Consider the following 27,989-nt stretch of genomic DNA (forward strand, 5'->3'; position numbering starts at 1 on the left):
AGCCGACCCGGACCCAGGACTCCGCTTGCTCAGCGCAGCGCCGCCGCTTTCCAGCTGCCGTGCTGGGTGGGATCGGAGGCCGGTCTGACCGGCTGGGGCGTCGCTTCTCCACCCGCCGCAGGTCCGGGCTTCTTCCTAGCAGCGTTGCCGCCTCCCGCCTCCAGTCCGCCGCCCGGCCCTGCGGCGATCGGTGTCAGTTCTCCCGGGCTGCCCGCCCGGCAGCGCCCGGCCCGCTCCCCGCCCGAGTACCGGATCCCCGCGGGCGGAGCGCGGGCAGCGGGGGTGTGAACGGCTTTTTATTGATTCGGAAGGGGCGAAGGGGGAGCGCGCAGGGCGCCCCTTCACTCCGCGTAGGTGGCGTCGTCGTTGCTGTCGCTGTAGGCGGAGGAGGAGAGCTCCTCCCGGGGCGTGCAGACCGGGCAGCGCTGCCGCATGTCGTCCCAGCAGGACGGGCAGTACACCGCCGCGCAGTCCGCAGTCGGGCACACGTAGGAGTCGGGTGCCTCCGGGGCCTGGCACACCACACAGCGCCGGCGCAGCCAGGGGCGCAGGAAGGGGCAGCGGCGGTGCAGGATGTCCGCCAGGTCGTGGCGCTGTGGGAAGCGGGGAGGGTTAGCGCTAGCGGGGGGTGGGGTCGGGAGGGGCGAGGTGGGGAAAGGCGCGAGGGGACTGACCCGCGCTTCTTGTCCGGAGACTCAAGGCATGGCAGTGCCCACAAGGTGGAGAAAACTGGATTGGGCAAAGAGGACCCCCCCAGAGAGCCTGGGTGCTAGGGAGGTGGGTCCCAGAGGGCTCCCCGCCCGCACTCCGTGATGGAGAGGGGGAGGGACCGGCTGGTGGGACTCTGGTTGAGAGTGGACCAATGAACCAGGAGGTCAAGGTTGGGTTCCCGGTCAGGTCACATGCCCAGGTTGTGGGCTTAATCCCCAGTGTGAGGCGTGCAGGAGGCAGCAGATCAATGATCTTCATCATTGATGTTTCTATCTCTCTCTTCCCCTCCCTTCTTCTCTGAAATCAATAAAAAATATATATTTTTTATTTTTTAAAAAAATATATTTTATTGCTTTTATTACAGAGAGGAAGGTAGAAGGATAGAGAGTTAGAAACATTGATGAGAGAGAAACATTGATCAGCTGTCTCCTGCACCCCCCCGTCCCCCCACTGGGGATGTGCCCACAACCAAGGTACACGCCCTTGACCAGAATCGAACCTGGGACCTTTCAGTCTGCAGGCCGATGCTCTACCACTGAGCCAAACCGGTCTCGGCAAAATATATATATATATTTTTAAAAAGAAATGATGCAGCATGGACTCTCCCAGCTAGCAACAGCAATCACCATCATTTTCGATTTCCCATCAATCATCTTACTTGGTTCTCAGGGTGGGGCTGAGCAGTGAGGAGGGCAGATAAGACTATCACTTTACAGATGAGGAGGGTGAATCTCACCAAGTGAAGTGACTTCCCCAAAGGCACCAAGACAGTAAACAATCAAACCTGGCTGGACCCAGGGATCCTGATTGAAACTGCAAGCCTGGTGGTGGTGCTAGATGCTCCCTCTCTCCCCCACCCTCTCCATAGTCATCCTCGGCTCAAAAACCACCAGGAGCTGCACTGCGGGCCAAAGGCAGGACTCCCGCGCGGGGCTTCCATAGCTTCCACAGTCTGGTCCCTTTCAAGCCTCCGGCCCAGCGTCCCCCTTCCTGAGCTGTGCCTGCCTCCCCAGACCAGCCCTGGCCCTCTGCTCGCCCTTTGCGTGGGTTTTTAGTCTTGGCACATTCTGTTCCCTCGGTGTGGAAGGAATGCCCTTCACATTTCCATCTGCCCATCAGAATCCACGTTACTTCAGGACCGGGTCATGGGATCACAGTATGTTCTTTTTTTTAATCAGTCATGGTGCGTTTCATGGGGGATAGGGGGTCTGGGCACAGAGCAAAAAGTTAAACCGGCATTCTCCCTTTCATGAGTGTGATTAAATAAGATCAGGTACAACTTGTTTTTTAAATGTTGGGCCGCCCTAACTGGTTTGGCTCAGTGGATAGAGCGTCAGCCTGTGGACTGAAGGCTCCAGGTTCGATTCCGGTCAAGGGCACGTGCCTAGGTTGCGGGCACATCCCCGGTGGGGGGTGTGCAGGAGGCGGCTGGTCTATGTTTCTCTCCCATCAATGTTTCTAACTCTCTATCCCTCTCCCTTCCTCTCTGTAAAAAATCAATAAAATATATTTAAAATAATAATAATAAATAAATGTTGGGCCCTGTACTAAAAAACTGTAAGTAAATTAACTCAATTCAAACAATAACCATGTAAGGCAGATACTGTTATCATCATCATCATCATCACCACCATCTCTTTTCCAGGCGAGAAAACTGGTGGTTGGAGAGGTGGCCACTGGCCTAGGGTCACAGGATGACACCTAACACCTGTACGGGACTTCCTGTGTGCTTGCACTAGTCCTGACCACAGCCCAACGGAGCCGGTGACTCCATTTCCCAGAACACCAAGGCACCGCGTTTAAATGAGAGTCGTCATGGTAATACGGACAGGAGCCATCACATAGTTGTCATGGTAATAAGACCCCGAGCCCGACACCTGACGGTCCCTCTCTTACTAGTCTCCAGGGAGCAGGCTGCAGACCTGTCCCGCCTCCCGTCCGTCAGAGGGAAACCCAGGTGCTGCGAGGATGATGGCCAGAGCGACCCAGCCTCACGGGGGAGTGTGGACGAGCCTGGATCTTTCAACTCAGTGCGCTTCCCAGGTGCCTCACACCCCTCAGTGAGGCCTCCAGACCCAGCCCCGGCCTCCTGCTGCCGATGGGTCGCCCCGGGCGTCTGGTCTGCGGGCCTCTCAGGAGACCCGTGGCTTTGCCTCGGTCCCCGGTTTCTGAGGAACCCCTCTTGCTTTCCTTTGGTCAAATCCTGTTTCCCCTTCCCGCCGCTTCCTGCTGGTCCTCTGAGCGGCTCAGGCCGGGCTGACGTCTGGGGCTCAGGGACGGACACAGCCCTGGCGTCCAGAGCAGGGGACCAGCCCTTCGGCGTGAATCACGTCTGAGCGCACTGAGCTTCCAGGGCCAGGGGCCTGGCGGGGCGGGCGGACTGAGGGGAGAAGCCCTTCCTCCCGCGTCCTCAGGCCCAGCGGGAGCACAGCGCAGGCCTGGCCTGACTTACCCGGGCCCTCTGCTCCCGCGCCTGCCTCACGATGGCCGCCCTCCTCAGCTTGGTGAAGGCCGCCCTTTTCCTCAGGAGCTCGTTGTAGAAGAACAGGACCCGCTTCTTCTCTCGCTGGGCAGAGAGGGGGGTCAGCGACAGGGACAGCGGGTGGGGGCTGGTGCGGGCGGCTGGTGTGTGTGAGCGCGGCCTGGGGGGGTGTCAGGGGGGAGGTCGGGGCGCACCTTGGGGAAGTAGAAGGCTGCGATGACCCTCCGCAGCCGGTAGCCGAAAGCCTGGAGCAGACAGAGACACACCAGCAGGCCCGTGGGGAGTCCGGTCCTCACATAGTCTCCGGCGCTCAGGGACAGGGGCTGAGGCAGACAGGCTGGGGGCGGGCAGGGGTAGGGGGCGCTGTAAGGGTCTGGCCGCTGAGGGACGGGCAGCCCTGGCTGAATTCCTGCCCAGTGAGGGTGCGGGTTGGGTCTGACACCTCGCTGGACTCCTGCTGGCCCCTCCTCCTGAGGAGCGGTGCCACCCAGGGCCCATGTGGCTCTGCTCAGCACCGCGCAGGTGTAGGCGGCTTCCATCAGAGCAGAGAGGTCTGTGGGACAACAACGCCCTCCGAAGGTGGGACCCTCTGGCCCGAAGGCCCAGCCCCCCCCCGCCCCCTCCCCCGCCCCCCGGCTCCGCTGACCCAGGCCTGTCATCCTCCAGCTCTTCCAGTTGGACCCGATGTTCCCTGCTCTGATTCCCCAACCCCAACAGAGTCCTCTGACCCCCCTGTCTCCCCACCCCAAGGCCCCGGCCCCCACTCCCGGCCTCGGAGGGGCCCTCGCCCCGCAGCCCCCCATCCCTCCGCTCCGCAGCCTCCGCGCCACGCACGCATGTTGTTGGATTCCACCACTGTCTCCGAGGAGGTGTTCAGCGCCCCGATGGTCTTCCGGAGGAGCCGGGCGATCAGGGAGTCCCCCCCAACTTTCACCTCCAGTTTATGCCGGCCTGAGGCGAAGATCCGGGCGTGGGGTGTGGGGCGGGGGCGGGGGCGGGGGGCGAGGGCGAGGGTGAGGTTAGGAGTTGGCCTTAAGGGGATGGGAGAGGTCCGAGCTAAGAAACACTTCTCAGCTGCACATTCTGTCCCTCCCCTGGGCGCCCCGTTGTAGGTGGAAAGGGGGCTGGAGACCCAGGGCCCGGGGCCAGCTGTCAGGTGTCAGGGCTCAGACGTGACCCTGAGGAGGACCCAAAGGCCCGAGACCCAGAGGCGGAGATGGGAAGCATCGGGGTGGGTGGCCGGACAGGGTGGTGCCCGGCGCGCTCACTGCGGAAGGAGTACTGCAGGAAGGAGTGCTGGCGGATGGTGTCGAAGATGGAGTAGAGCGCCCAGTCCAGCCCGCACAGCACCAGCAGCAGCAGCAGCACCGGCACCGTCTCCAGCAGCTCCATTATCTGCCCGAGAGCAGGCCGGGTGGAGCGGGCACGCCACTGCCCCGGCAGCCTTCCCCCTCCTCGCTCAGGTCTGTGCCTCTGGTGCCCCCCCCTTCCTCACCACGTTTCTCATTTCCGAGGCCTGGATGGTGGGGTCGTACGGGAAGATGACCGTCTTCTTCTCCGCTTTGCGGAGCGGCAGCAGAGTCCGTTTGCCCTGGAAGAAGATGAACCACAGCGAGGAGCATCAAGGCCCCGCCCCCAGCGGCACACCCGTGGGTAAGGCTGGGTCTACTCACCAGCTTTTTTTCCCTCCTGCCCTTCCCTGCCAGCCTGATTGCCCCTAACTGCCCCTGCCTGCCTGAGCACCCCTAACTGCCCCCCCCTGCCGGCCTGATCTCACCCCCCCCACTCACCAGCTTTTTTTCCCTCCTGCCCTTCCCTGCCAGCCTGATTGCCCCTAACTGCCCCTGCCTGCCTGAGCACCCCTAACTGCCCCCCCCTGCCGGCCTGATCTCACCCCCCCACTCACCAGCTTCTTCCTGCGTTCATCGATCTGACAGAAGTAGGTGCTGATGTAGATGTTGTCAAAGCGAATGTCCCCGTTGTAGCTGTCCATGTAGGAGAAGGCCCTGCGGACAAGAATGTCTCCATCTCTCTCCAGCCCTGGGCTTCCTAAGGCACAGTCACTCCACCAGCCGGCCTCTGAGCACCATCTACATCCTAGCAGCCTCTGCCCTGCCCTCAGGCGTGCCCAGTGGGAGATGTCTGCGCCAGCCCTGAGACCGAGGGGGGGGGGGCTGTGCGCGGGGGGGTCGCGGGAGGAGGGGAGACGTCCCAGGCTGGACCTGGCAGGAGGAGCATCAAGCAGAGGAAACAGCAGAGCAAAGGCCCAGAGGTGGGGGAACCCAGCAAGGTTTCAGGAGTCACCTGACCCATTGTGACTCCCCCATTCACTGCTGGAGTCCTCGCCTCTCTGCTGAGCCTGAAAAACTTCTCCTGGAGATTCCTTCGAGCAAAAGTCACCCAAACACCACTTTCCTTCCCCTCGGACACACCCCTGGCCTCAGCAGTGGTTTCGGGGGGGGGGGGGGGAGTGCGTGTACATGTGTAACTCTCCTCCGTGTATCTGCCAAGGTCCCACATAATGCTTCTGTTCTTTCTTTCTTTCTTTTTTAAAATATATTTACACAGGCCAATACTCTATCCACTGAGCCAAACCAGCTTTGGTAATGCTTCCATTTTCTAAGGGGAAAAAAAATGTTAATTGTTGAAAATGTGTTTGAGCCCTCGCCGGTTTGGCTCAGTGAATAGAGCATCGGCCTGCAGACTGAAGGGTCCCGGGTTCGATTCTGATCAAGGACACATACCTGGGTTGCCGGCTCCATCTCCAGTGGGGGGGCGTGCAGGAGGCAGCCGATCAATGATTCCCTCTCATCATTGATGTTTCTATCCCTCCTTCCCTCTCCTGTCCTCTCTGAAGTCAATAAAAATGTTTTTTAAAAAGTAAAATCTCTGTAAACCGTGAAACGTAACTGCCAATGCTATTGGCTCTGGGACCTTGTCATAATCCATCCATCTTTCCCTTGCAAGTGGAACTAACTATAAATGCGAAGGAAGACTGTGAGCGCCCCCTTGTGGAGGAACCTATCGCTACGGTGCACAGGCCTCCGGAGCCTGGGCCCCGCCCTGTCCCCAGCGCTGCCCCCTCAGGGAGTGACCTCACCCAGGTTGAAAGCCTGGAAGTGCCTTTTGCCTCCGTGCCTCCTTCCTCCTCGCCCCAAGCTCGCTGTGAGGCCTGCGACACCTTTCCCTTTTAGGGCCTTCTCGGGCCAGCTTCCTGCCACGCCCCAGTCCCCAGGCTCCCTAACCTCTGACCCGCCTTGGACTCCTGCCTTCGGTCCGCCCCAGTCCCTCCGGCAACCGCCCCCCCCCCCCCCCCCCCCCGGGCTTTCCAGACTGTCTGGCCTCGCCCACTCCAGCCACGTCCTCTGCCCTCCACACCCCACAGATGCCAGGATCCTTGCCCGAGAGAACACCCTTTCTCTCCTTGACCGGGGCTCCCGGTCTGCAGCCTTTGGAGGCCCATTTATAGCTCCTGCCGGGGCGCCTCCTCGGCTCCCACACCCGTCCCGCAGCCCTTGAGTCGCCTCTGTTTCTCGGCCGCCTCTCTTGTCTGCCCTCCACCGTAAGCTTCTGGGGGGGGGATGCGGCCCATTCATCTCTGTCCTCGCACAGGCACAGCGTAACCGCGCACTGGAGTCACTCCCGGCTCTGCAAACACGGGCAGCCGAGCAGGAGCCGCTGCGGCCTCCCTGCCCGGCCCCCGCCCGGCCCCCGCCCGGCCATCTCCAGCCTCTGGGGGTGGAGGCAGGAAGCAGAGGGTCCAGAGGTCAATAGGGGACGGAGAGCGAGGCCGGGGCGGCCGGCTGGACGCCAGGCTGGGTGGGGCTGAGGACTTTGGTCCAAATGGAGCGAAAGTGGCTGCCAGCACAGCAGGCGGGAGAGAATGAAAGCAGAATTGGACGATAAAAATGGCACAAAGTCAGAGCCAAGGGGAATAGGAAGGGCGAGGGGGGGAAAAAAAATCAAAAGTCAAGGCGAGAAGTAAAAGCGTCAGCGTCGGGATGAAGGCTGGAAGGCGCTGGACAGAGGAGGGAGGGCGGCCTTCGGAGGCGGCGGGAGCACGGCGATGCTTCTGACAGAACGCCACGTTTCCTCCAGCTCTGCGTGCGCCAGCCCGCTCAGAACGGGCACGGGGACCTGCACACTCAGAGCTGGAGGCGGGCCGAAACCGGTGTGGCTCAGTGGATAGAGCGTCGGCCTGCGGACTGAGGGTTCTGGGTTCGATTCCGGTCAAGGGCACATCCCCAGTGCATCCCCAGTGGGGGGTGTGCAGGAGGCAGCAGATGAATGTTTCTAACTCTCTATCTCTCTCCTTTCCTCTCTGTAAAAAAATCAAATATATATATATATGTGTGTGTGTGTGTGTGTGTGTATAAAATAAAATAAAAAATCAATTTAAAAAATCAATATATATAAAAAAAACCCAGAGGTGGAGGTGGGCCTGACGGTCGGCTCTCCCAGGCTCCCCGGGGCAGGCCCCTCTCCGGAGCGCAGGAAGGGGCTTCGGGAGCGGGGGTGGGGTGGGGAGGGGTGGGGGGAGGGAGGGAGGGGGCTCACGAGTGGAGGACGGTCAGGAAGGTGCAGGACAGCAGCACGTGCAGCAGCCCCAGGGCCCACTCCAGCTGGGCCTCCTGGCGCCGCACGTAGTCCCGCACTTCGGTGCTCACGTGCTCCCAGCTGGCGTTGAGGCCCAGCAGCCCCGCCTGCTTCTCCTCCTGCGGAGGCACAGGTGCGGCCCTCAGGCTCTCCGCCACCTTACGTCCGCTTCCTCTCTGCTTTCCTTGGCTTCTCTTCCCCGGGAACAAGGTCTGATCGCGCCCCCCCCCCTCCCCACCTGCCTACACCCACACACACTATTAATAAACAAGGTCAGTCGGGATTCACAGCCCAGCTCCTCTGTTTGCCCGGCCCAGCCTCCCGTGGCATCGCTCCCCGGTGCCCCGCGCAGGCCATGCCCCCTGGCTCGTCGCAGGGCCTGCGGGAGCTGCTGCTTCCTTCTGCTCCCCGCCGGGGGCTCGCTCCCCTGCATCTGTAGGAGCTGACCCCTCACACCTGCTGACCATCCGTCCCCAGCCAGCTCCAGGCACCCCGCACGCAGGCTCAGCCTGCTCCTCTCCTAGCACCCAGCACCCCTGCTGTGCCCCTCCTGCCCCTCCCACGCCCAGTGATCTCTCCACCCCCCACTCGCCCTACCTCAGGCCCTCTTCCCTGTGCCTCCTCCCACCCCCTATCCCCCCCCCCCCCCCCCCCCCCGCTCCATTTCCAAAATGCCCTGCCTCCTACCTTGAAGTTGATCGTGGCCGAAAAGTCCCCGCCCAGCCCCTGAATAGACTGGTTGACAGAGTCGTACGTCTGCCCGAAGTTGCCTTCCACGGGGATGCGGCTGCGGCACCAAATTTCCATCGCTGGTGGGAGGGGGCAGGTGAGGGAGGGCTGCCTCCCCGTGCCCAGCCTCCAGCTGGCCCCTGGGGAGCCCCTCCATCTCCCGCTCTCTGCCTCCCTGCCCACGGCTCGACCCCCTGGGGTCCGTTTCCTCTCTGCTTTCCTGAGTTCTTTTCCTGGGAGCAAGGTATGATTCCCCCCTTTTCCACCGTCTCTCACCATACCCGTTGGTAATAAAGTTCGTCGATACCCATAGAGCAGTTCCTCCGTCTGCCAGCCCTGCTACCTTCCTCACAAATGCTATCTCCTTAAACCCTCAGGAACCCTGGGCGGGCCGAAACCGGTTTGGCTCAGTGGGTAGAGCGTCGACCTGTGGACTGAAACGTCCCAGGTTCGATTCCGGTCAAGGGCATGTACCTTGGATGCAGGCACATCCTCGGTGGGGGGTGTGCAGGAGGCAGCTGATCAATGTTTCTCTCTCATTGATGTTTCTAACTCTCTATCCCTCTCTCTTTCTCTCTGTAAAAAATCAATAATTTTTTTTATTTTTATTTTTTTAATTTTTTTATTTTTTTTAAGAAAGAGCCGGAACCGGTTTGGCTCAGTGGATAGAGCGTTGGCCTTCGGACTGAAAGGCCCCGGGCTCGATTCTGGTCAAGGGCATGTACCTTGGTTGCGGGCACATCCCCAGTGGGGGGGGCGGTGTGTGTGTGCAGGAGGCAGCTGATCGATGTTTCTCTCTCATCGATGTTTCTAACTCTCTATCCTTCTCTCTTCCTCTCTGTAAAAAATCGATAAAATATATATATTTAAAAATAAATAAATAAAAAGAAAGAAAGAAAGATCCCCGGGCGGGAGCAGCAGCTGTCACTGACCCTGAAGGGTGGGAGGGCTGGCTCAGAGGGGGCTGTGTCCTCAGAGCCTAGAGCCTCCCGCCTCATGGCTTCCTGCCCCACGCCTTCCCAACGCGCCCCGGGGACTCGGCTCCCCAGCCCCGGTGCCCCCAGCCTCCGGCCACGGCGCTGACCCCTGGCGATGCCGCAGAAGAACTTGAACTTCATGGGCAGGCAGAGCAGGTGGTTGAGGAGCGGGACCGGGATGCGCTGCATGCACTCTGCGTGCTTCTTGTCAAACCAGCGGCGGCAGCTGAGGATGGCCCTGTCCACCACGTCTGCGGGGCAGGGCGGGCGGGGCGGTCTGAGATCCCGCACCCTGACCGGAGCCCGGCCCCGCGGCTGCCCCCCCGCCCCCCGGGGACGCCCCTCACAGGCGCAGCGCAGCTTGGTCTTCAGCTCGTACATCTTCTGGGTGGAGAGGTGGGCCCGGAAGGCCGGGGCGCGGAGCCGGGCCGTCTCCGCCAGGCCCCCGGCGTCCTCGGGCGTATAGCCGGTCTCGCTGTTCACCTGGGCGTCCAGCTCCTCGAAGGAGTTGGAGATGTTCTGAGTCTCGGCTCTCAGGGACTTTTTGCTGTTCTGGGGGCGAGAGGGGTGGACAGGGCAGGGACGGGGCTGAGAGCGTCTGCTGCCCCCTGGCCTCTCCTCCCCCGTTAGCCGGGCTTTGGGCCCTTCGTGAGGCCTGCAGGAGCCTGGGCTCTGAGGGAGATGCTCCCCTCCCCTCCCCACGGGCTCCAGTCCCGAGCCCGGCCCTCTCCCCCGCTGCCTCTGCTTCGCTCCCCTCCCAGGCTCCCAGCTCCTCCTCAGGCCTCCCGTCCCAGATCCTTGCTCCTCAGGGAAGGGCTCCCCAAGTCCTTGGACTTCACCCCACATCTCCCATCCCTCAGGCCACTAGGCCGTCTCAGTGTCCCCACTCCCAAGCCCTTCAACCCCGATCTCCCCAGCTCAATGCTCCGATCCCCCCAAACCCCCGTCTCCAAAGCCCAATGCTGCCGGAACCGGTGCGGCTCAGTGGATAGAGCGTCGGCCTGCAGACTGAAAGGTCCCAGGTTCAATTCTGGTCAAGGGCATGTATCTTAGTTGCGGGCACATCCCCTGTAGAGGGTGTGCAGGAGGCAGCTGGTCAATGTTTCTCACTCATCGATGTTTCTAGCTCTCCAACCCTCTCCCTTCCTCTCTGTAAAAAATCAATAATAAAATATATTAAAAAACAAAACAAAAAACCAATGCTCTTGTCCACTGTTTCCCAAACTTTTGACATATGTGTCCCCCTTCTACAACGTTCGTAACGCTGAGTACCCCTCGTACTCATGGGAACGTAGAATTAGGCGCAGCTAAGCACAGTGCAGTGCATACCCCCACCAAACTCTTCCCGTACCCCTTTGGGAAACACTGCGAGTCTACTCCCCTGGTCTTCAAAGCTTCCAAACCCTCAAGGCCGAGGACCCCAAGCCCCTGACCTTCCAGTTCAGCTGCCCAGCGAACCTCCCACTTCGGTGTTTGGGGTAAGGCCTGTCCCCCTGACTGGGGCGGGGCACACATCCTGCAGTGTTTGGGGACAGTCTTGAAAAAAAAAAAAAATGCCAGGAATCCCCTCTTTGGGAAAGAGTGAATTCAGGGTCCCAGCTCCCAGCTCAGGTCCCCTAGGTCCCCTTGGGAATAGACCCCAACCCCACCCCACCCCCGCCCCTGCCCCTGCAGGGTCCTGACCAGCAGGTCCTGGAACACGGCGCGCAGCGGGGCGGTGGAGACGCGCCAGGCCGCGCGTGTGTTGTTGATCTGCAGCTCCACCGTGCAGCCCAGCGAGGCCACCACCTCGTTGAGGTTGAACCGCAGATTGGCCACGGGTCCTGGGGAGGAGGCCCGAGGAGTCACTCCCTCCGGCTCAGCACCTCTGGGACCACCTCCCAGCCCCGGTTTTGTCCCGTGTCCACAGAGGGGGTCTCTCTCGGGGACCCTCAGCCAATGGCCGCCGCTGGGATCGGATTCCCACCCTTTCTCCGCCGCCCGGCCCGGCTCCCAGGGGTGTCCCACGAGGGACACGGCCCCAGGGCACACTCACCCTCGTAGATGGCGGCCAGGGCGTATCCCAGCACAAAGAGCCTGCCCTCCTTGCCCAGCATCTTGGGGATGAGCAGGAGGCTGGCACAGCGGATCCGCGGGGAGGTCCCCCAGCCCACGGCCCCGGAGCCTGTGGGAGAGCCCGGGGGGCGGTGAGGCAGAGCGAGGGCGCTGGTTAGTCTACCAGGTTCACCCGAGTAACCCCCCACCCCCCCAACTCCCTTCTGGAACACCCCATCCCGCTCTCGTCCCCAGTCACACGGACTCGGATCGGCCTTCCGGGCCACCATCACTCCACGTATCCAACAGCCATCACAGAGCTCAGCTGGGTGCCGTCCCCGGAGGGCTGGGGAGGTGGGAGGCCGTGGCTGGTGAGTGACTTTGTGGACGTGCATAGTGAGTGCCTGTGTGAGGGAAGGGGGCCTGCCGGAACCGGTGTGGCTCAGTGGATAGAGCGTCGGCCTGCGGACTGAAAAGTCCCAGGTTCGATTCTGGTCAGGGGCATGTACCTTGGTTGCGGGCACATCCCCGGTAGGAGGTGTGCAAGAGGCAGCTGATCGATCATTCTCTCTCATCAATGTTTCTAATGCTCTATCCCTCTCTCCTCGCCTCTATAAAAATCAATAAAAAAAAATATATTTTTAAAAAAGGGAACGGGAAAAAAAAAAAAAAAAAAGAAAAAAAGAAAGCTGAGACCAGTTTGGCTCGGTGGATAGAGCAAGGGTCTGTGGACTGAAGGGTCCCGGGTTCGATTCTGGTCAGGGGCATGTACATTGGTTGCGGGCATGTCCCTGGTGGGGGTGTGCAGGAGGCAGCTGGTCGATGTTTCTCTCTCATCGATGTTTCTAATTCTCTATCCCTCTCTCTTCCTCTCTGTAAAAAAATCAATAAAATATATTTTAAAAAAAAAGGGGGGGGGGAGAGGGCCTCATTTCCGTCTCCAGGTTGCATTCTCACTGACCCTGGGTGCTGGGGGAGCAGAGAGAACGAGAGAAAAATTCTGGAACAGGCCCTGGCGCTCAGAACGGTCAGAAGAGAGGGCAGAGCCACCTCAATGCTCCCCACGCTCTGGCGCCTACAGCACCCCGACCCCGGTCCCCAGCTGAGCCCATAAGCATGCGCCTCCTGGTATGTCTTAGCCTTTCCCACGCGCGTCCCTGTGGTCTGTGAAAGGAGACAGTGAGCTCCCGGAGGCTCCTAATCCAGGGAGAGACAGACGCGTAAACATGATGCAGCGGTGAGCGCCGAGGGCTCGGGGGCGCTCAGAGAGCCGTGGGAGCAGGTGCGGGAGTGGGCGCCTCTGCAGGGAGGGGCGGGGCCGAGCGGCCGGACAAAGGCGGTGATGTGTCAGCGGCCCAGGGGATGAGTAACTGTTGTTAGAGGGCACGGGCGGGCGGCATTCCAGGCCGAAGGAGCAGCGCCGGCTGGTCGGGGGACCCAGAAGATCCCCGTGTGGACAGAGCGCTCATCCTGGGTCTCCAAAGCCAACCCCGAGCCTGTGCTTCATGCGGTGTCCACTGCCCTCCCGGAGCCCCCGTCACCGCTCGCTGGGACCAGCCGGCCCCCCACTTCCTCTGTGGCTGAGCTGTCCTTCACCAGGCAGCCAGAGTGGTCATGTAAACAGAGAGGTCCGAGCACATCCCCGCCTGCTTCACACGGCCCCGTGGCCTTCCACCACGGGTGGAACCGAATCCACATCCCTCAGCGGGGCCCACGGGCTTGCGATCCGGCCTCTGCCTCCCTCCCGACGCCATGCCATGCTACTCGGCCCTCACAGACCTCACTGCTGTCGCTCCTCTCTGGCCTGTGCCCTGGCTGTCCTCCCAGCGGGAGCACGCCTCCCCCTCGTCCTCACCCGTCTGGCACCGCCTCGTCCTACAGGTTTGCTGTAAACCCTTCGGTGCCACCCAGCAGCTGGCTCTGCTTTCTTTCTTGCTAAGACAACGTGAGTTTTGTTCCAGGGCAGTGGCCTGTCCACGCCCTGACTCCGGGAGTGGTTTGTCTAGCCCAGTGGTGGTAAAACCGAGCATCGAAGGGGCTTTTTGCTGTGGTCTTGGCCTTCTGACCACAGACGCAGGCTGCGGAAGAGAGGGGGTAGAGTTGCCCTACATTCGAAAGAGAGCCCCATGGCCTGGCCGGCATGGCTCAGTGGTTGAGTGTCGACCTATAAACCAGGAGGCCACCGTGGGGTTCCCGGTCAGGGCACACGCCCGGGGTGTGGGCTCGATCCCCAGAGTTGGAGGCGAGTCTGCGGAGAGAAGGGGCGTTCCCTTCCCCCTGTAGAGTGAGAGGCCCCAGGGAAACCCTGCGGGGACTGGAGCTTCGAGATGGGAAACCTGGTCCCCGGTCCTGGGCCGGACTCCGGCTGAGCCACCGGCCGGGGCTGCCCGGACCCCGGAGCCAGGGGGCGCTCAGGAGGGAGCGTGGTACGCGCTCCACGGCCAGCCTGGCAGGCTCCGGGCAGCCATTTCCTCCGGGACGAGAGGCCGTGCTGAGAGGGAGCAGCCTCACGTCCGCTGAGAGGCCCCATCGTGGGGCGGACCCAAGGAGCAGAGGCTGCGGGCCGCCTGCAGGAGCCGTGGGCAGCTTCCCCCGAGGTCAGCCGCGTGGACCTGCCCCCGCAGTGACTGGGCCCGGCGAGGCCCGCCCAGAGCCTCCAAGGAGCCTCCACGCAGACCCCTGAGCCGCCGGGCGCCAGTGCCGGTCACACACAGGCTTTGTAACAGTTCCGGTGACTTCGGACTTTCGTGCCTGTTCCTCTGATTCTTCTCGTCCCTCTCTGACAGCAGGACAGCCGAGGGGAAGGAGGCGGAGAAGAAGGTCACGGACAGGACAGGCCCTGCCCCCTTCTCCGCGGCTGGAGCCCCACCAGGGGTCAGGCCTGCGCTGAGGAGGAGGGCGGGGAGGAGGGAGCAGGCGGAGGAGGAACCGAGATGGAAATGCTGATGTAGGAGACTGAATCGGATCTTTTAAGAGGAGTCGTAATTCCTGAAGCGGGACGAGGGCTTCTGAACGAACGTAGCCAGCCAGCGAAAGGTCTACGTGAAAGGTCGTCGGCGACAGGACAGGTGTGAACACACCGATCAGAGAGAAAGCAGCTTCCTGTCGGTCTCCCATACGAGGGGCACTGGTGAATGACGCGGATTTTATTTTTTTAAATATGCGTAACTCCATCTACTGAAAAACCCCGCGTTATCCACCGGTGCACCTAGAAGAGAGCGGTTCGTCCGGCAAACGGGTGGGGCCTCGCCTGGGACAGGTTTGGGAAGGGCACCTGCTGCCAAGTGCTGGCCAGTGAGACATGCGGGGAAGCTGGCTGGGGTGACAGGGAAAAGTTTTCCTTGTTCTTAAAAGAGAGAATAGGCCGAAACCGGTTTGGCTCAGTGGATAGAGCGTCGGTCTGTGGACTGAGGGGTCCCGGGTTCGATTCTGGTCAAGGGCATGTACATTGGTTGTGGGCATATCCCCGGTGGGGAGTGTGCAAGAGGCAGCTGGTCGATGTATCTCTCTCATGGATGTTTCTAGCTCTCTATCTCTCTCCCTCCCTCCCTACAAAAAATCAATAATATATATATTTTTAAATGTTAAAAGAGAGAGAGAGAGAGAATAGGATGGAGTGACTGCTTTGACTTTCTGACATTGTCATATGGAGGTGTGATGCCCAGAGGGGTGGCCTCCCCTTTGTGACCTGCAGAGGAGTGGCTGGCAGGCCAAAGATGGGGCAGAAAAAAAGGTAGAAGAGCCCTGGCCAGTTTGGCTCAGTGGATAGAGCATCAGCTTGCAGACTGAAGGGTCCCAGGGATTTCCATCAAGGGCATGTACCTCTGTTGCAAGCTTGATCCCCAGCCCCTGCTTGGAGCACATGTGAGAGGCAACCAGCTGATGTGTCTCTCTCACATCAATATTTCTCTCTCTCTCTCTCTCTCTCTCTCTCTCTCTATCTCTATCTCTATCTCTATCTCTATCTCTATCTCTTTCTTTCCCCCCTCCCTTCCTTCTACTCTTTCTACAAATCAATGGAAATATATCCTCAGGTGAGGATTAAAAAAAGAGAGAGACACGAAAGGAATCTGAGTCCATGGTGGGTTTACTAAGCTGCTGAATTATCCAAACTCCAAATTCCACTCTAACCTTGAAACTTATTATCTATATATATATAAAAGGCTAATAGGCAAACTGTCCCCTCAGGAGTTCGACTATAGACCAGGAGATGGATTGCTCGCTATGATGTACACTGACCGCTACGGGGGGGAAGGGGGCGCGGTACGGAACAAAGGAAGACCCTGGCCTGCAGCTGGCAGCCAGGGAAGGAAGGCCCCAGCTGGCATCTGGAAGGCCCCCATCGGCCCTGATCCCGGCCAAGCCCAGGGACCCTCCCCGTGCACGGATTTCGTGCCCCGGGCCAATAGGATGAGATAATAAACGTTCTTTATGGTTAAAGCACTTTTAGGTGGGCTTTCTTTTCGCACAGCTCAGCAGCTCCTGATATTCAAATGTCACCTTCTCTGAGAAGCCTTCCCTGACTGCTTAATCAGGCCAGCTCCCCAGCCCCTTTCAATCATATTCCCCTGGTTAACATTTTTTTTAAAAAAGGCCGAAACCGGTTTGGCTCAATGGATAGAGCGTCGGCTTGGGGACTGAAGGGTCCCGGGTTCGATTCTGGTCAAGGGCATGTACCTTGGTTGCGGGCATATCCCCAGTAGAGGGTGTGCAAGAGGCGGCTGATCGATGATTCTCTCTCATCGATGTTTCTAACTCTCTATCTCTCTCCCTTCCTCTCTGTACAAAATCAATAAAATATATTTAAAAAAAAATTTTTTTTAAAACAAAAAGCATTAAAAAAAAATATGCGTTTTTAAATTGACTTTAGAGAGAGGGAGGGAGAGGGATAGAGAGACAGAAACATCAATGAGAGAGAAACATGGATCTGCGGCCTCCTGCACACCTCCCACTGGGGATTGAGTCAGAAACCTGGGCCTGTGCCCTGACAGGGAATCCAACCATTGACCTCTTTTCATGGGTCAACACTCAACCATCACGCCACACCAGCTGGGCCTGGCTAACTTTTTTTCATGCCACGTGTCACTATCAGAAATGCTCTTGCTTGTTCCTCGCCCATCCCATGCCTCACTCTCTCCACTGGCATGTAAACTCCAAAAACGCTGCTTGTCAGTCTTGTCTGTTGCTAAATTCTCAGCGGGCGCGCCGTTAGGGGTGAATGAATGAACTTATCTAGGATCGTTTCTCGGCCTTTCGGCTGAGATCAAGTGTGTACTGATCAAGAGGAGCAGGACACAAGGCCAGAGAGGGGAGGAGCGATGGGGACTAGGAGGGGCCGTGGGCTTGGGGCGGTAGCATGAGGGTAATGGGGAGTCCTTCTGATGGGGAGACTCCTCATGGGGAGGACTGTGTCTCCTACAGCCTGGGCCCCCTCCCTCTGAACCTCCCCTCAGAGGCTGGGGCACATTTGGGCGCAGAAGAAACAAGCTCAGACTCCTTCCTGGGGACCCAGGATGGGTCCGAGTCCCGCAGGCCTCCTGCGTGCCCCTGCCCTTGGCCCCGCACTCACCCGCCAAGCCGTACAGTATCACCATCTTCTGCTCCTCATAGATGCTCATCGGGTTCACCAGGAGCTGAAAGAGGCCTGCGCGAACAGAGTCAACGCCAAGACCCAAAGGTGGGTGTGTGTGTCCCCCCCGCGCCCCCACTTCTGCTCCGCACTCACCTACAGCCAGCAGCCCCCCAGTGCCTGCCCCCAGCAGGACGGCGGTGACCGGAAACTCGCCCGGCTGGCGCCACAGGAACCGGCTGCAGCAGGCGGGCAGTGCCCAGCCCAGGAGCCTCTGCACCGCTGAGGGCCAAAGCGGTCGGCCCCTCAGAGTCAACGCCTGGCTCTTCTGACCAGGGTGTGGGTCGTGGGGCGAGGGCGTGTGGGGGCTAGAGGCTGGGGGACCGGGAGGAGGAGGGGGGCAGGAACTGGGGGGAGGCCTGAAGGAAGTGGGGCAGACTTGAGGGGAAAAAGGAGGGGGCGCGCTGAATGAGGAGGGTGGGGACCCCAAAGAGCAGGGGAGAGGGTCCTGGAGGAGAGATCGGATGGAGGATGGGGGGGCGGGGGCGCCAGGAAGGTGGTGCCAATGGTGATGGCGGACTCACTGGTGTGGGGCTCTCTCCTCCGCCGCCCGTTCGGTCCGCCCTGGTGACCTCCGGGGCCCATGTCTGCTCCGCGGAACCCTCTCTGGCTCAGACGCTCCTCCAGGACGTCCTGGGCGTGAGGTTCTGCTCCCGTCTCCTCTGCCTCACCCTCAGCCCGTGTGAGGCCTGTGTCTTCGGTCCCCCTCTGCCCTGAGACGGGGGATGGAGATTAGAGGTCCCAACGCACTCACAGGGAAAGCCCGGAACCCAGAACGCGGCGAGGAATTCCGTGGCTCTCAGGAGCCGCGGAACCTGGCGGCGTCTCCCGGCGACGGGCAGACACGCAGGCCCAGCAGCCATGCCCGAGGGCCCGCAGGACGCCGGGCGCCGCCTGGGGGCGGAGGAGCCGAGCCGGGCGCGGGCGCTGGTCCGCAGCCTGGGGGCCTTCGGCCTGGGCTTGTCCCTGGCCTCGGCCTACGGCCTGGTGGAGCTGCTGGTGGAAGGGCAGAGCCCCTGGGGCTGCCTGGTGGGCACGCTGACGCTGGCCGGCTTCCTCGGCCTGGGCATGGCCTTCTCCCGCCGGGTCCGGGTCACCGTCCTCCTGGTGCTGCCCCAGGCCTTCTCCAGTGAGCGTGGCGCCCCCTGGAGGGCGGGCGGGCCTGGGCGGGGGGCTGGGGCAGGAGGGAGCTGGGGCGGTGGAGGCTTCTGGAAGGGATTGGATGTGCTGCCTCTGATGGAGTCTCCCCCTGCCGGCCCCCCAGAGCAGAGCCAGGCGCTGATGCTCTTGGCCATCTTCGGGTTGGTGCTGCAGGGGCCCTGTGCCAACACCCTGCGCAACTTCACCCAGGCCAGCGAGGCCGTGGCCTGCGGGGCGGAGCTGGCCCTGAACCAGTCGGCGGCGTTGCTGCAGCGAGCGAAGCAGCCCCTCGTCAGTAAGGCTCCCGGCGTCATTCCCCTGCTGGTCCTGCCCCAGCCCCCTGCGCCCCGCAGGCCCCTCACCCCTGCTCTCCGGCCTGCTTCCCTGCCAGGGCAGCGCCTCCCAGACCCAAGCCTCCAGGCGCCCCGCCTCCTGGGCAGCCCCTCCCCCCGCCCTGCCCCAGGGACCGCGTGGGAAGAACGGGTCCCCAGAGGAAGAGACCTCTCGGTGCCCCTGCCCCGCCCCCAGGTGCCCTGAACAAGATCAAAGCCATTGCCCAGAAGGCCAAGGAGGTGGCTGACCGGGTCCGCAAGTTCTTTCGGTCCATCATGGACGGCGTGAAGCACGTAGGTCAGCGCATTCCCATGTCTATCTGGGGGAAGGGGTGTTGGTGTCAACATTCACCAGGTCATGCCAGCGCCTGTGTGGCTCAGTGGATAGAGCACATGTGTCAAACACAAGGCCCGCGGGCCAAATCCGTCCCGCCAGGCCTTGCAATGTGGCCCGCACCGCGCTGTCATCACTGCACTCCGCTGCGTTTCCATCACAATGACAGTTTATGACTGTTCAGTAAACCATTCGGCCCGCGATTTAGGCTGGATTTTAGATTTTGGCCCCTTCTCTGATTGAGTTTGACACCCCTAGGATAGAGCGTTGGCTTGCAGAGTGAAGGGTCCCAGGTTCGATTCCGGTCAGGGGCAGGTACCTTGGTTGCAGGCACATTCCCAGTGTGTGTGTGTGTGTGTGTGTGCAGGAGGTGGATGGTGGATGTTTCTCTCTTGCTGATGTTTCTGGCTCTCTGTCCCTCTCCCTTCCTCTCTGTAAAAAAATCGATAAAATAGCTGAAGCCGGTTTGGCTCAGTGGATAGAGTGTCTGCCTGTGGACTGAAAGGTCCCAGGTTCAATTCCTGTCAAGGGCATGTACCTTGGTTGCGGGCACATCCTCAGTGGGGGTGTGTGTGTGTGTGTGTGCAAGAGGCAGCTGGCCGATGTTTCTCTCTCATCGATGTTTCTCTCTATCCCTCTCTCTTCCTTTCTGTAAAAAAATCAATTAAACATATATTAAAAACAACAACAACAACAACAAAAACACACAATAACACAAAGCTGGCTTAGAGCTTTAAAAAAAAAAATCAATAAAATATATATATTTTAAAATTTCACCCAGTCTCCTCGCCCTCACCCTCATCCGGAGCCTGTGGGCCCTTCCTAGGTGCTGGCTCTCCCGAGGGACACCCACAGCCGGGCCCCTGAGCACAGGCCTCTCGGGCTCTGGGTGCCGTCCTGTGTCCCCCACGCCCCTGGCCGGGTGCCCCGGGCCTCGGGTCCTCAGTACCAGCCCAAGCTTCCCCAGCCAGGGCCCTGCGCAACGTGTGGTACTGGCTCCTGCACATCGGAGACGTGTGCAACGCGGAGCTGGGCAACCCGTACCTGAAGTGCGCGCGCGTCTTCGACCAGGCCAAGGACAGCTGCATGCAGGTCATCCCGCTGGCCTACCACCTGTGCCACGTGCTCACGCCCTTCAAGCTGGTGCTCTGCGGGCTCGCCAGCGGTGAGGGCCGGGGCTCCGGTGGGACTGGGGGCCCGCGAACTGGGGGCAGCGGGCCCGGGGGGTCAGCAGGGGGTGAGGACTGTGGGGCCAGGAAGGATGCTGGTCCAGCCGAAACCGGTTTGGCTCAGTGTATAGAGCGTCGGCCTGCGGACTGAAGGGTCCCGGGTTCGATTCCGGTCAAGGGCATGTACCTTGGTTGCGGGCACATCCCCAGTGGGGGGTGTGCAGGAGGCAGCTGATCGATGCTTCTCTCTCATCGATGTTTCTCTCTATCCCTCTCTCTTCTTCTCTGTAAAAAAAAAAAAATCAATAAAATATATATTTGTTTTTAAAAAAGGATGCTGGCCCAGCTCGGGGTGGAGGGAAGGTCGTGAGAAAGAAACGTGGGAGGGTGAGGGGACAAGGAGCAGCCAGAAGGTTTCGAGCCGGAGTGCTGAGGCCGGTAGGATAAGCCAGAGGTCCAGAGGCTGCGGTGGGAGCACGGTCCCTGAGGCAGGGGCGGCCGCAGCCTCTGCCCGCCTGAGCCGCGGCCTCTGGCTCGCAGTGGTCCAGGTGTTCTGCATCATCCCCAAGTACATCCAGCCCTTCCTGCGCACGACCATCGGCACCCGTGAGTGACGTGACCCCGCCGGGCCCTGCAGCCTGAGGTGCTCCCGGGGGGTCTCCCTCCCGCCCGCCCTCCCATCCCTCCCTTCCTGCCTCCCTCGTCCGGCGTGGCTGTCGCCAGCGGGGGAGTGCTCCCCGTCCGTGTCCGTGGATGAGAACGCGAGAGCAGTCAGGGACCTCAGCAGGTTGCCCGGAGCGACATCCGTGCTGTGCGGACTGGGAAACTGAGGCCCGGCCACGGGGAGGCGCCTCACCAGAGCCTGAGTGTGGAGCAGGGCTAGTGCAGGCATTGCGCCTTCCTCAGTCCACCGGGCAGGACGGGGGGGGGGGGGGGGGGGGGGGCGGGGGGAGGGGTCCTGGCAGGTCTGCAGCTTCTGGCCCTGGGGCGGTGCCGGGCCCCTCCTCCCCCTCGCTGTCCTCGCTCACCTCTCCCCTGACCTGCGGCCCCAGCCGTGCAGAAGCTGATCAACCGGGTGCGCCAGGAGTTTGAGTTCAACGTGACGGCCACGCACTACTTCTCCGTGGACCTGGACGCCTCCCGGAGCCTGTCCCAGGTCGCCCTGGACCTCTACGAGGCCGTCAGCGTGAAGCTGCACAGCGCCCGCGAGGCCCTGGCGCTCATGGGCTACGCCACGCCGCTGCTGCTGGTGCTGCTGTACCTCCAGTGAGGGCGGGGCCGCGGGGGGTCCCAGGCCGGGTCGGCAAACCCCGCAGTGCACAGAGCCCAATACCAACAGCACAGCCATGGACGTTTCTTTTGAGAGCCAAAGTTGTTGTTTTTAATAGAGAGAGAGAGTTAGAAACCCTGACCAGCTGCCTCCTGCACACCCCCCGACTGGGGATGCGCCCGCAACCAAGGCACATGCCCTTGACGGGAATCGAACCTGGGACCCTTCAGTCTGCAGGCCGACGCTCTATCGACTGAATTTTTAAACTTAAACTTCTTCTCACGCCACTTCTTCAAAATAGACTCTCCCGGGCCTCGGTATTCTGTGGAAGAGCCACACTCAAGGGGCCAAAGAGCTGCATATGGCTCCTGAGCCGCAGTTTGCCGACCACGGTCCCATGGCGTTCCGGGGGCCGGAGTTCCTGTGTGTGTGGTGGGGGGGGGGGGGGTCCGCCCTGTGGGGTCCGGCCGGGTGCTGAGGGGCCCGTGTGTGTGTGTGTGTGTGTGTGTGTGTGTGTGTGTATGTGTGTGAGGGAGGCCGCCCTGTGGGGTCAGGCAGGGTGCTGAGGGGCCCGTGTGTGTGTGTGTGTGTGTGTGTATATGTGTGTGTGTGTGGGGGAGGCCGCCCTGTGGGGTCCGGCCGGGTGCTGAGGGGCCCGTGTGTGTGTGTGTGTGTGTGTGTGTGTGTGTGTGTGTGTGAGGGGGGCCGCCCTGTGGGGTCGGCCGGGTGCTGAGGGGCCCGTGTGTGTGTGTGTGTGTGTGTGTGTGTGAGGGGGGCCGCCCTGTGGGGTCGGCCGGGTGCTGAGGGGCCCGTGTGTGTGTGTGTGTGTGTGAGGGGGGCCGCCCTGTGGGGTCGGCCGGGTGCTGAGGGCCCGGCCTGCCCCCAGGGCGCTGCTGTACCGGTACTGCTACCTGCACATGGACAGCTACGACAACCTGTACATCACCGGCCGCTTCCTGCGCATGGAGGCCGTGCGCGCCGAGGCGGGGCTGCCCACCGTGCTGCCCCTCACCGCCCACGAGGCCAGGCACTACGTCCGGCCAGGTGCGGGACCCCACCCGCCCTGACCCCTGACCCGGACCCCTCGCACAGGCTGGGCTGGGGCAGGGCCGGCGGCGGGAGACCACCCGGAGCTCCGTCCGTGTGGAGGGAAAGCGGGGCTCCTCGCAGCGGGCAGACCGAGGAGGGGCAGACCGAGGGGCAGACAGAGGAGGGGCAGACAGAGGGGCAGACAGAGGAGGGGCAGACAGAGGAGGGGCAGACAGAGGGGCAGACCGAGGAGGGGCAGACAGAGGGGCAGACAGAGGGGCAGACAGAGGGGCAGACAGAGGAGGGGCAGACAGAGGAGGGGCAGACAGAGGGGCAGACAGAGGAGGGGCAGACGGAGGAGGGGCAGACAGAGGAGGGGCAGACAGAGGGGCAGACAGAGGGGCAGACAGAAGGGCAGACCGAGGAGGGGCAGACCGAGGAGGGGCAGACAGAGGAGGGGCAGACAGAGGAGGGGCAGACCGAGGAGGGGCAGACAGAGGAGGGGCAGACAGAGGGGCAGACAGAGGGGCAGACAGAGGGGCAGACAGAGGAGGGGCAGACCGAGGAGGGGCAGACCGAGGAGGGGCAGACAGAGGAGGGGCAGACAGAGGGGCAGACAGAGGAGGGGCAGACAGAGGGGCAGACAGAGGAGGGGCAGACAGAGGAGGGGCAGACAGAGGGGCAGACAGAGGAGGGGCAGACAGAGGGGCAGACAGAGGAGGGGCAGACAGAGGAGGGGCAGACAGAGGGGCAGACAGAGGGGCAGACAGAGGAGGGGCAGACAGAGGGGCAGACAGAGGAGGGGCAGACAGAGGGGCAGACAGAGGAGGGGCAGACAGAGGAGGGGCAGACAGAGGAGGGGCAGACAGAGGGGCAGACAGAGGAGGGGCAGACAGAGGGGCAGACCGAGGAGGGGCAGACAGAGGAGGGGCAGACAGAGGAGGGGCAGACCGAGGGGCAGACAGAGGAGGGGCAGACAGAGGGGCAGACAGAGGAGGGGCAGACAGAGGGGCAGACAGAGGAGGGGCAGACAGAGGATGGGCAGACAGAGGAGGGGCAGACAGAGGAGGGGCAGACAGAGGAGGGGCAGACAGAGGAGGGGCAGACAGAGGAGGGGCAGACCGAGGAGGGGCAGATGATGCTTCTAGGAGCACCCAGGACAGAGAGAGCGAGAGGGAGGGGAGTGGAGATGGAGCGAGAAAGGTGAGGGTGGGCCAAAACTGGTTTAGCTCAGTGGATAGAGCCTCTGCCTGCAGACTGGAAGGTCCCAGGTTCGATTCCGGTCAAGGGCATGCACCTTGGTTGCGGGGACATCCCCAGTCGGGGATGTGCAGGAGGCAGCTGATTGATGATTTTCTCTCATCGATGTTTCTAGCTCTCTATCCCTCTCCCTTCCTCTCTGTGAAAAATCAATAAAATGCATATTTTTTTAAAAAGGAAAGAAAGGGGAGGTGGGAAGGCTCTGGGGGGTGCGTGTGGAAATGTGGAGGAGATGCAACGTGGTGGCCGTCTGTGAAGCAGGGAGCTGAGTATGGGGCTCAGGGCTTCCCCGGGGAGGGACTGGAAATGGGCCCAGGCCCAGGAGCAGAATCTAGGCCTCTGCGCCAGCTCTGAGCCCTGACCTCGAAGTGGGCTTCCCGCTCCGCCCAGGGGCCCTCGCAGCTCCCACACCCGCTAGAGGTGCACACAGGCTCCGGCCCCAGGCAGGGCAGCAGGGGGGGGGGGGGCCTCCAGGAAAGAGGCCCCTCTGGCTGGAGTCTGCTGGGGAGGGACCTGGGAGCGGCCCCCCCACCAGCCCTCCCCTCCCCAGGCTCCCTCTACCTGTCCCGGTGGGAGCAGCTGTTCTACCTCCTGGCCATCTCCCAGCTCTTCCGGCACCTCCTCATCACGCTGCTGCTCATCTTCCTGGACTACGGGGTCTTCTGGGTGCTGGACCTGGCCCGGCACCACCTGCAGGGGGAGATGGTGGCCCGCAGTGAGCGCCCGCCCCTCCCGTCCCCCCTCCGCCCCGCGGCCTGCCCCGCATCCGCCCCACCATCCTGGGGCTTCGCCTGAGTCCCCTTCCTCCTGCTTCCCCTCTGCCCCAGCCCCGGCCGGTCCTCACTGTTCCTCACCAGCCTCTGCTGTGTCCAGATAAAGGCCACACTGTAGCCGAGTAGTTAGACTCCCACGTTCTGGAGCCAGCCGGCCTGGGTTCTGATCCCGGCCCGGCTCTTTCCGAGGCGGGGACCGGGAGCAGGCTGTCTGACTTCCCGGAGCTCCGCTTCCTCCTGGAACAGCCGGGCAGTGAGGGCAGCAGCCGGCGGGTCCCGCTCCGGAGGAAATGAGGCCACGGGCGGTGACTGCCTGGCAGATGGTTTGTCTGGACGTGTGGACAACCAGGGCACCCAGGAGGGCCAACAACCGACATAAAAGACACCCCAACAACCCATAAAGCACTTAGTCCGCGCCCACCGCACAGCCAGCGCTTAGCAGATGCTTTTTTTTTTTTAATATATTTTATTGATTTTTTACAGAGAGGAAGGGAGAGGGATAGAAAGCTAGAAACATCGATGAGAGAGAAACATCAACCAGCTGCCTCCTGCACACCCACCACTGGCGATGTGCCTGCAACCAATGTACATGCCCATGACCGGAATCGAACCGGGACCCCTCAGTCTGCAGGCCGACGCTCTCTCCGCTGAGCCAAACCGGTTTCGGCAGCAGATGCTTTAACTCGAATGCATGGGCAGCCGTGGGGGTGGGGGGTGGACTCGCTGGCCATTAAGGTCACCTCGGACCTGGAGGCCTGGGCGGGCGGACCAGGCACCGTGCCAGCCGGCTCTGCACCCGGGCGCCTGTGCCAGCTGCCAGGTGCCAGGTGCCGGAAGGCCAGCTGCTGAGGGCGCTGGGCCGCCCGAAGGCCTTCCCGCCGGGGGCAGGCGGCGGGCACGCCCCCTCACCGGGGTCTCCGCGCCAGGCCCCGTGCTGGTGTCCATCACCGTGGAAGGCAGCGGCTACACGGGGACCATCTACCGGGACCTGGTGTCGGCGTTCGACGTCCTGCAGCAGGGCAACATCACGGTCCTGTCCCGGCGCTGCGCGCTGCGGCCCTCCGAGCCCAGCACCGCCGGCTACGTCGTCATCGGTAACGCCGGGCCCCTGGGCCCCGGGGGACCTGGGCCCCACGCGGGGCCCACGGGTGCAGGCCGCGGAGGGGGGTGTGGCTGGCGCCCGCACCCACCAGCCGTGCCCGCTGTGTCCTCCGGGCCCCCAGGCGTCATGTTCGGCCTGTGCTTCTTCGTCACCCTGTGCGGCAGCTACGTCAGCCGGCTGCGGCGGGTCATCTGTGCGTCCTACTACCCAGCCCGGGAGCAGGTGAGGGGCCGCCACCAGGCCCTGCCCCGCCCGGGCCGATCTGGCTGTCTCAGTCTGGGGGAGCGTGGAGTCCTTCAGCAGCCCCAGTCCTCGCTCGCCCGGTGGATCCCCAACGCAAATGACCTCGACAGAAGGTCTCCCGACGCCATAGGGGGCTGGCAGAAGGAGGGCCTCTTGGGAAAGGGCCTCCTGAGACAGAGCTTGCCTCCCAAGGATTGTTTTGTGTGTGTTTAAAAAAATAAACTATATTTGTATTGACTTCACAGAGAAAGGAGAGGGAGAGAGAGATAGCAACATCACCGATGGGAGAGAATCACGGATTGGCTGCCTTCTGCACGCCCCCTACTGGGGGAATCGAACCCAACACGTGGGCAGGTGCCCTTGACCAGAATCGAACCTGGGATCCTTTGGTCCACAGGCCGATGTTCTATCCACTGAGCAAAACCAGCCGGGGCCCACGTGTTGCTGAGACAGTCGGGGAAGGGGCCGCGTAGGCATGCTGAGGTGCGAGTGGAAACTCACCATTTGCTCCTTCGTTTACGCGCCATTTGCTGAGCATCTACCATGTGCCAGCCCCTGTGCAGGCATCGAGGATGCCAGGGCGCACAGACAGCGTCTGGGCTCCCGGGCTCCGGGCAGGCCAGACGGGCTCCTAACAAGACATTACAAGTGAACAAGTGTTCTTGCTGAGGAGTGAATCCGGTGCTATGGAAACCAGAGGAGGGAAGGGGCCGCCGCCCGGGGGGGCCTGGAGGCTTTGCAGAGAAAAGGGAGTCTGAGCCAAGGCCGGAGGGACTCCTGGGAGTCGGAGGGAAGGCGGAGGGAGGGGGTGGGGATGGGTGCAGAGGGCATGCCAGGCAGATGGCCCTGGGTGAAGGGTACCCCATCCCTGCCCTGCCCTTCCCCAGGCGAGGATCTCCTTCCTCTACAACCAGCTTCTGAGCCGCAGGACCTCCCTGCTGGCCGCCCTGCAGCGGTCCGTGAGGCGGCGGGCGGCGGACCAGGGCCACCTGAGCCTCCTCCAGGTGCTGGCCAGGCGGTGAGCCCGTGGCCCTCCGTATGGGCGCGGGGCAGAGAGGGACAGCACAGATGCCGGGAGCCAGAATGCACCCTGTCTGCCCTCCATATCCAGAAGAGAATCCTCCGCCCGGCCATTCTGACACTGAGAGGGAGGCTGAGGGTGCATGTCCTTAGGGGAGAGGCAGAAGGGAGGAGGAGGACAGGAGCAGGCGGTGGCAGCCCGCGGGATGGCGGTCAGGCTGCAGGAGGCCTGCCCTGGGTTTGGGGGTGGTGCTGGGCGGAGGGGCCGGCCGGGCCGGCTGGCTGGCCGGCTGCTGAGGGCCGGGCCCCTCTCGCAGGTGCGTCTGTGTGGCTCCGTTCAGGAAGTACCTTTGGCACTACGAGGCCTACTGCCTGGGCTGCGGGCAGCCCCGGGCTGAGGGGCACTCGGAGAACTTTGTGCCCTGCAGCACCCCTGCCTGCCCAGGTGAGGTCCGGGGCTCCTTGCCTGTGCATACAGCCATCAGCCCGCCCACATGGCCCTTCCCTCAGGGGCGCCTGTCCCCGCCTTTTGGGTGCCTCCCTCCGTTACTGTGCATGGTCTGCTCACGGACACAGGCCCCGCAGGGAGCTCCTTCTCCTGTGGGCCTCAGATCTCCCATGTGGGAGCGGGCCTGCAGCAACTCCCTAGTGTGCACTCCTTGACAAGGGTCCCCCAATCCCCCCGCCCCCGGTGGTGGGTAGGAGGAAGCCAGGAGCAGAGGGGGTGAGCGGTGCGCTCCAGTTCACCTCCCCTCCCTGCCCCCCCAGGCCTCTTCTGCCCCACCTGCTTCCGCCTCCTGGGCAACACCTGCTCCGTGTGCGCGTCCCCCCTCTCCTTCCAGGGGGAGCTGGACCTGGAGCTGTGAGTCTCCGGCGGGAGGGGGGCTGGAGCCGGGGGGCTGGAGGCCGGGGTGGGGAGGGGGGCGAGGGGGGAGCAGCCCCCTCGCCCAGGCCCTGAGTGGGTGCTGAGCCGGGAGGCCCCGCCAGGGACTCCAGCGACGAGGAAGGCCCCCGGCTGTGGCTGGCCGCGGCTCGGAGGAGGAACCCCGCACAGGAGGGGCTGCTGCGGCAGCGGCTCCAGGAGGCACTGGGCAGGCCCCTCTCGGCAGGGTCCAGCCCCGAGTCCAGGTGAGCGGGAGGCAGGGGTCCGGGCCCCGGG

General features: G+C 62.1%; 2 protein-coding genes across 2 annotated transcripts; one reads left to right on the plus strand and one right to left on the minus strand.

Annotated features, from left to right (window-relative positions):
- Positions 1–218: 218 nt before the first annotated feature.
- Positions 219–17,743, minus strand: DCST1 (DC-STAMP domain containing 1). Its single transcript, XM_045583421.1, has 16 exons — positions 17,683–17,743; positions 17,255–17,473; positions 17,099–17,173; positions 11,531–11,659; positions 11,179–11,318; positions 9,843–10,047; positions 9,603–9,746; positions 8,477–8,598; positions 7,751–7,908; positions 5,100–5,199; positions 4,689–4,784; positions 4,462–4,588; positions 4,028–4,144; positions 3,388–3,530; positions 3,164–3,277; positions 219–593 (listed from the first exon to the last, which is right to left on the minus strand). Exons 1-16 carry the CDS (start codon positions 17,741–17,743, stop codon positions 342–344), a joined length of 2,202 nt encoding a protein of 733 aa, XP_045439377.1. The 3' UTR covers positions 219–341.
- A 276-nt stretch (positions 17,744–18,019) lies between these two features.
- Positions 18,020–27,962, plus strand: DCST2 (DC-STAMP domain containing 2). The gene is made up of 14 exons (XM_036442898.1): positions 18,020–18,287; positions 18,423–18,593; positions 18,827–18,928; positions 19,932–20,129; positions 20,674–20,739; positions 21,186–21,399; positions 22,290–22,447; positions 24,243–24,407; positions 25,392–25,559; positions 25,689–25,789; positions 26,698–26,828; positions 27,148–27,275; positions 27,599–27,692; positions 27,818–27,962. Exons 1-14 carry the CDS (start codon positions 18,020–18,022, stop codon positions 27,960–27,962), a joined length of 2,109 nt encoding a protein of 702 aa, XP_036298791.1.
- The last annotated feature ends 27 nt before the right edge of the window (positions 27,963–27,989 follow it).

Source organism: Pipistrellus kuhlii, unplaced genomic scaffold (genome assembly GCF_014108245.1).
Source record: "Pipistrellus kuhlii isolate mPipKuh1 unplaced genomic scaffold, mPipKuh1.p scaffold_m20_p_18, whole genome shotgun sequence".
Taxonomy (NCBI): Eukaryota; Metazoa; Chordata; class Mammalia; order Chiroptera; family Vespertilionidae; genus Pipistrellus; species Pipistrellus kuhlii.

Bases quoted from the DNA above. Each gene is read 5' to 3' on its own strand.
- DCST1 (XM_045583421.1), bottom strand. From the start codon at position 17,743: ATGGGCCCCGGAGGTCACCAGGGCGGACCGAACGGGCGGCGGAGGAGA. The intron at 17,174-17,254 runs GTGAGTGCGGAG...CTGTTCGCGCAG, and splicing joins TGGGGGGCTGCTGGCTGTAG to GCCTCTTTCAGCTCCTGGTG. The intron at 5,200-7,750 runs GTGAGCCCCCTC...TCTTGTCCGCAG, and splicing joins TTCCTGACCGTCCTCCACTC to GGCCTTCTCCTACATGGACA.
- DCST2 (XM_036442898.1), top strand. From the start codon at position 18,020: ATGCCCGAGGGCCCGCAGGACGCCGGGCGCCGCCTGGGGGCGGAGGAG. The intron at 24,408-25,391 runs GTGAGCGCCCGC...TCTCCGCGCCAG, and splicing joins GGGGGAGATGGTGGCCCGCA to GCCCCGTGCTGGTGTCCATC. The intron at 27,276-27,598 runs GTGAGGTCCGGG...CTGCCCCCCCAG, and splicing joins CAGCACCCCTGCCTGCCCAG to GCCTCTTCTGCCCCACCTGC.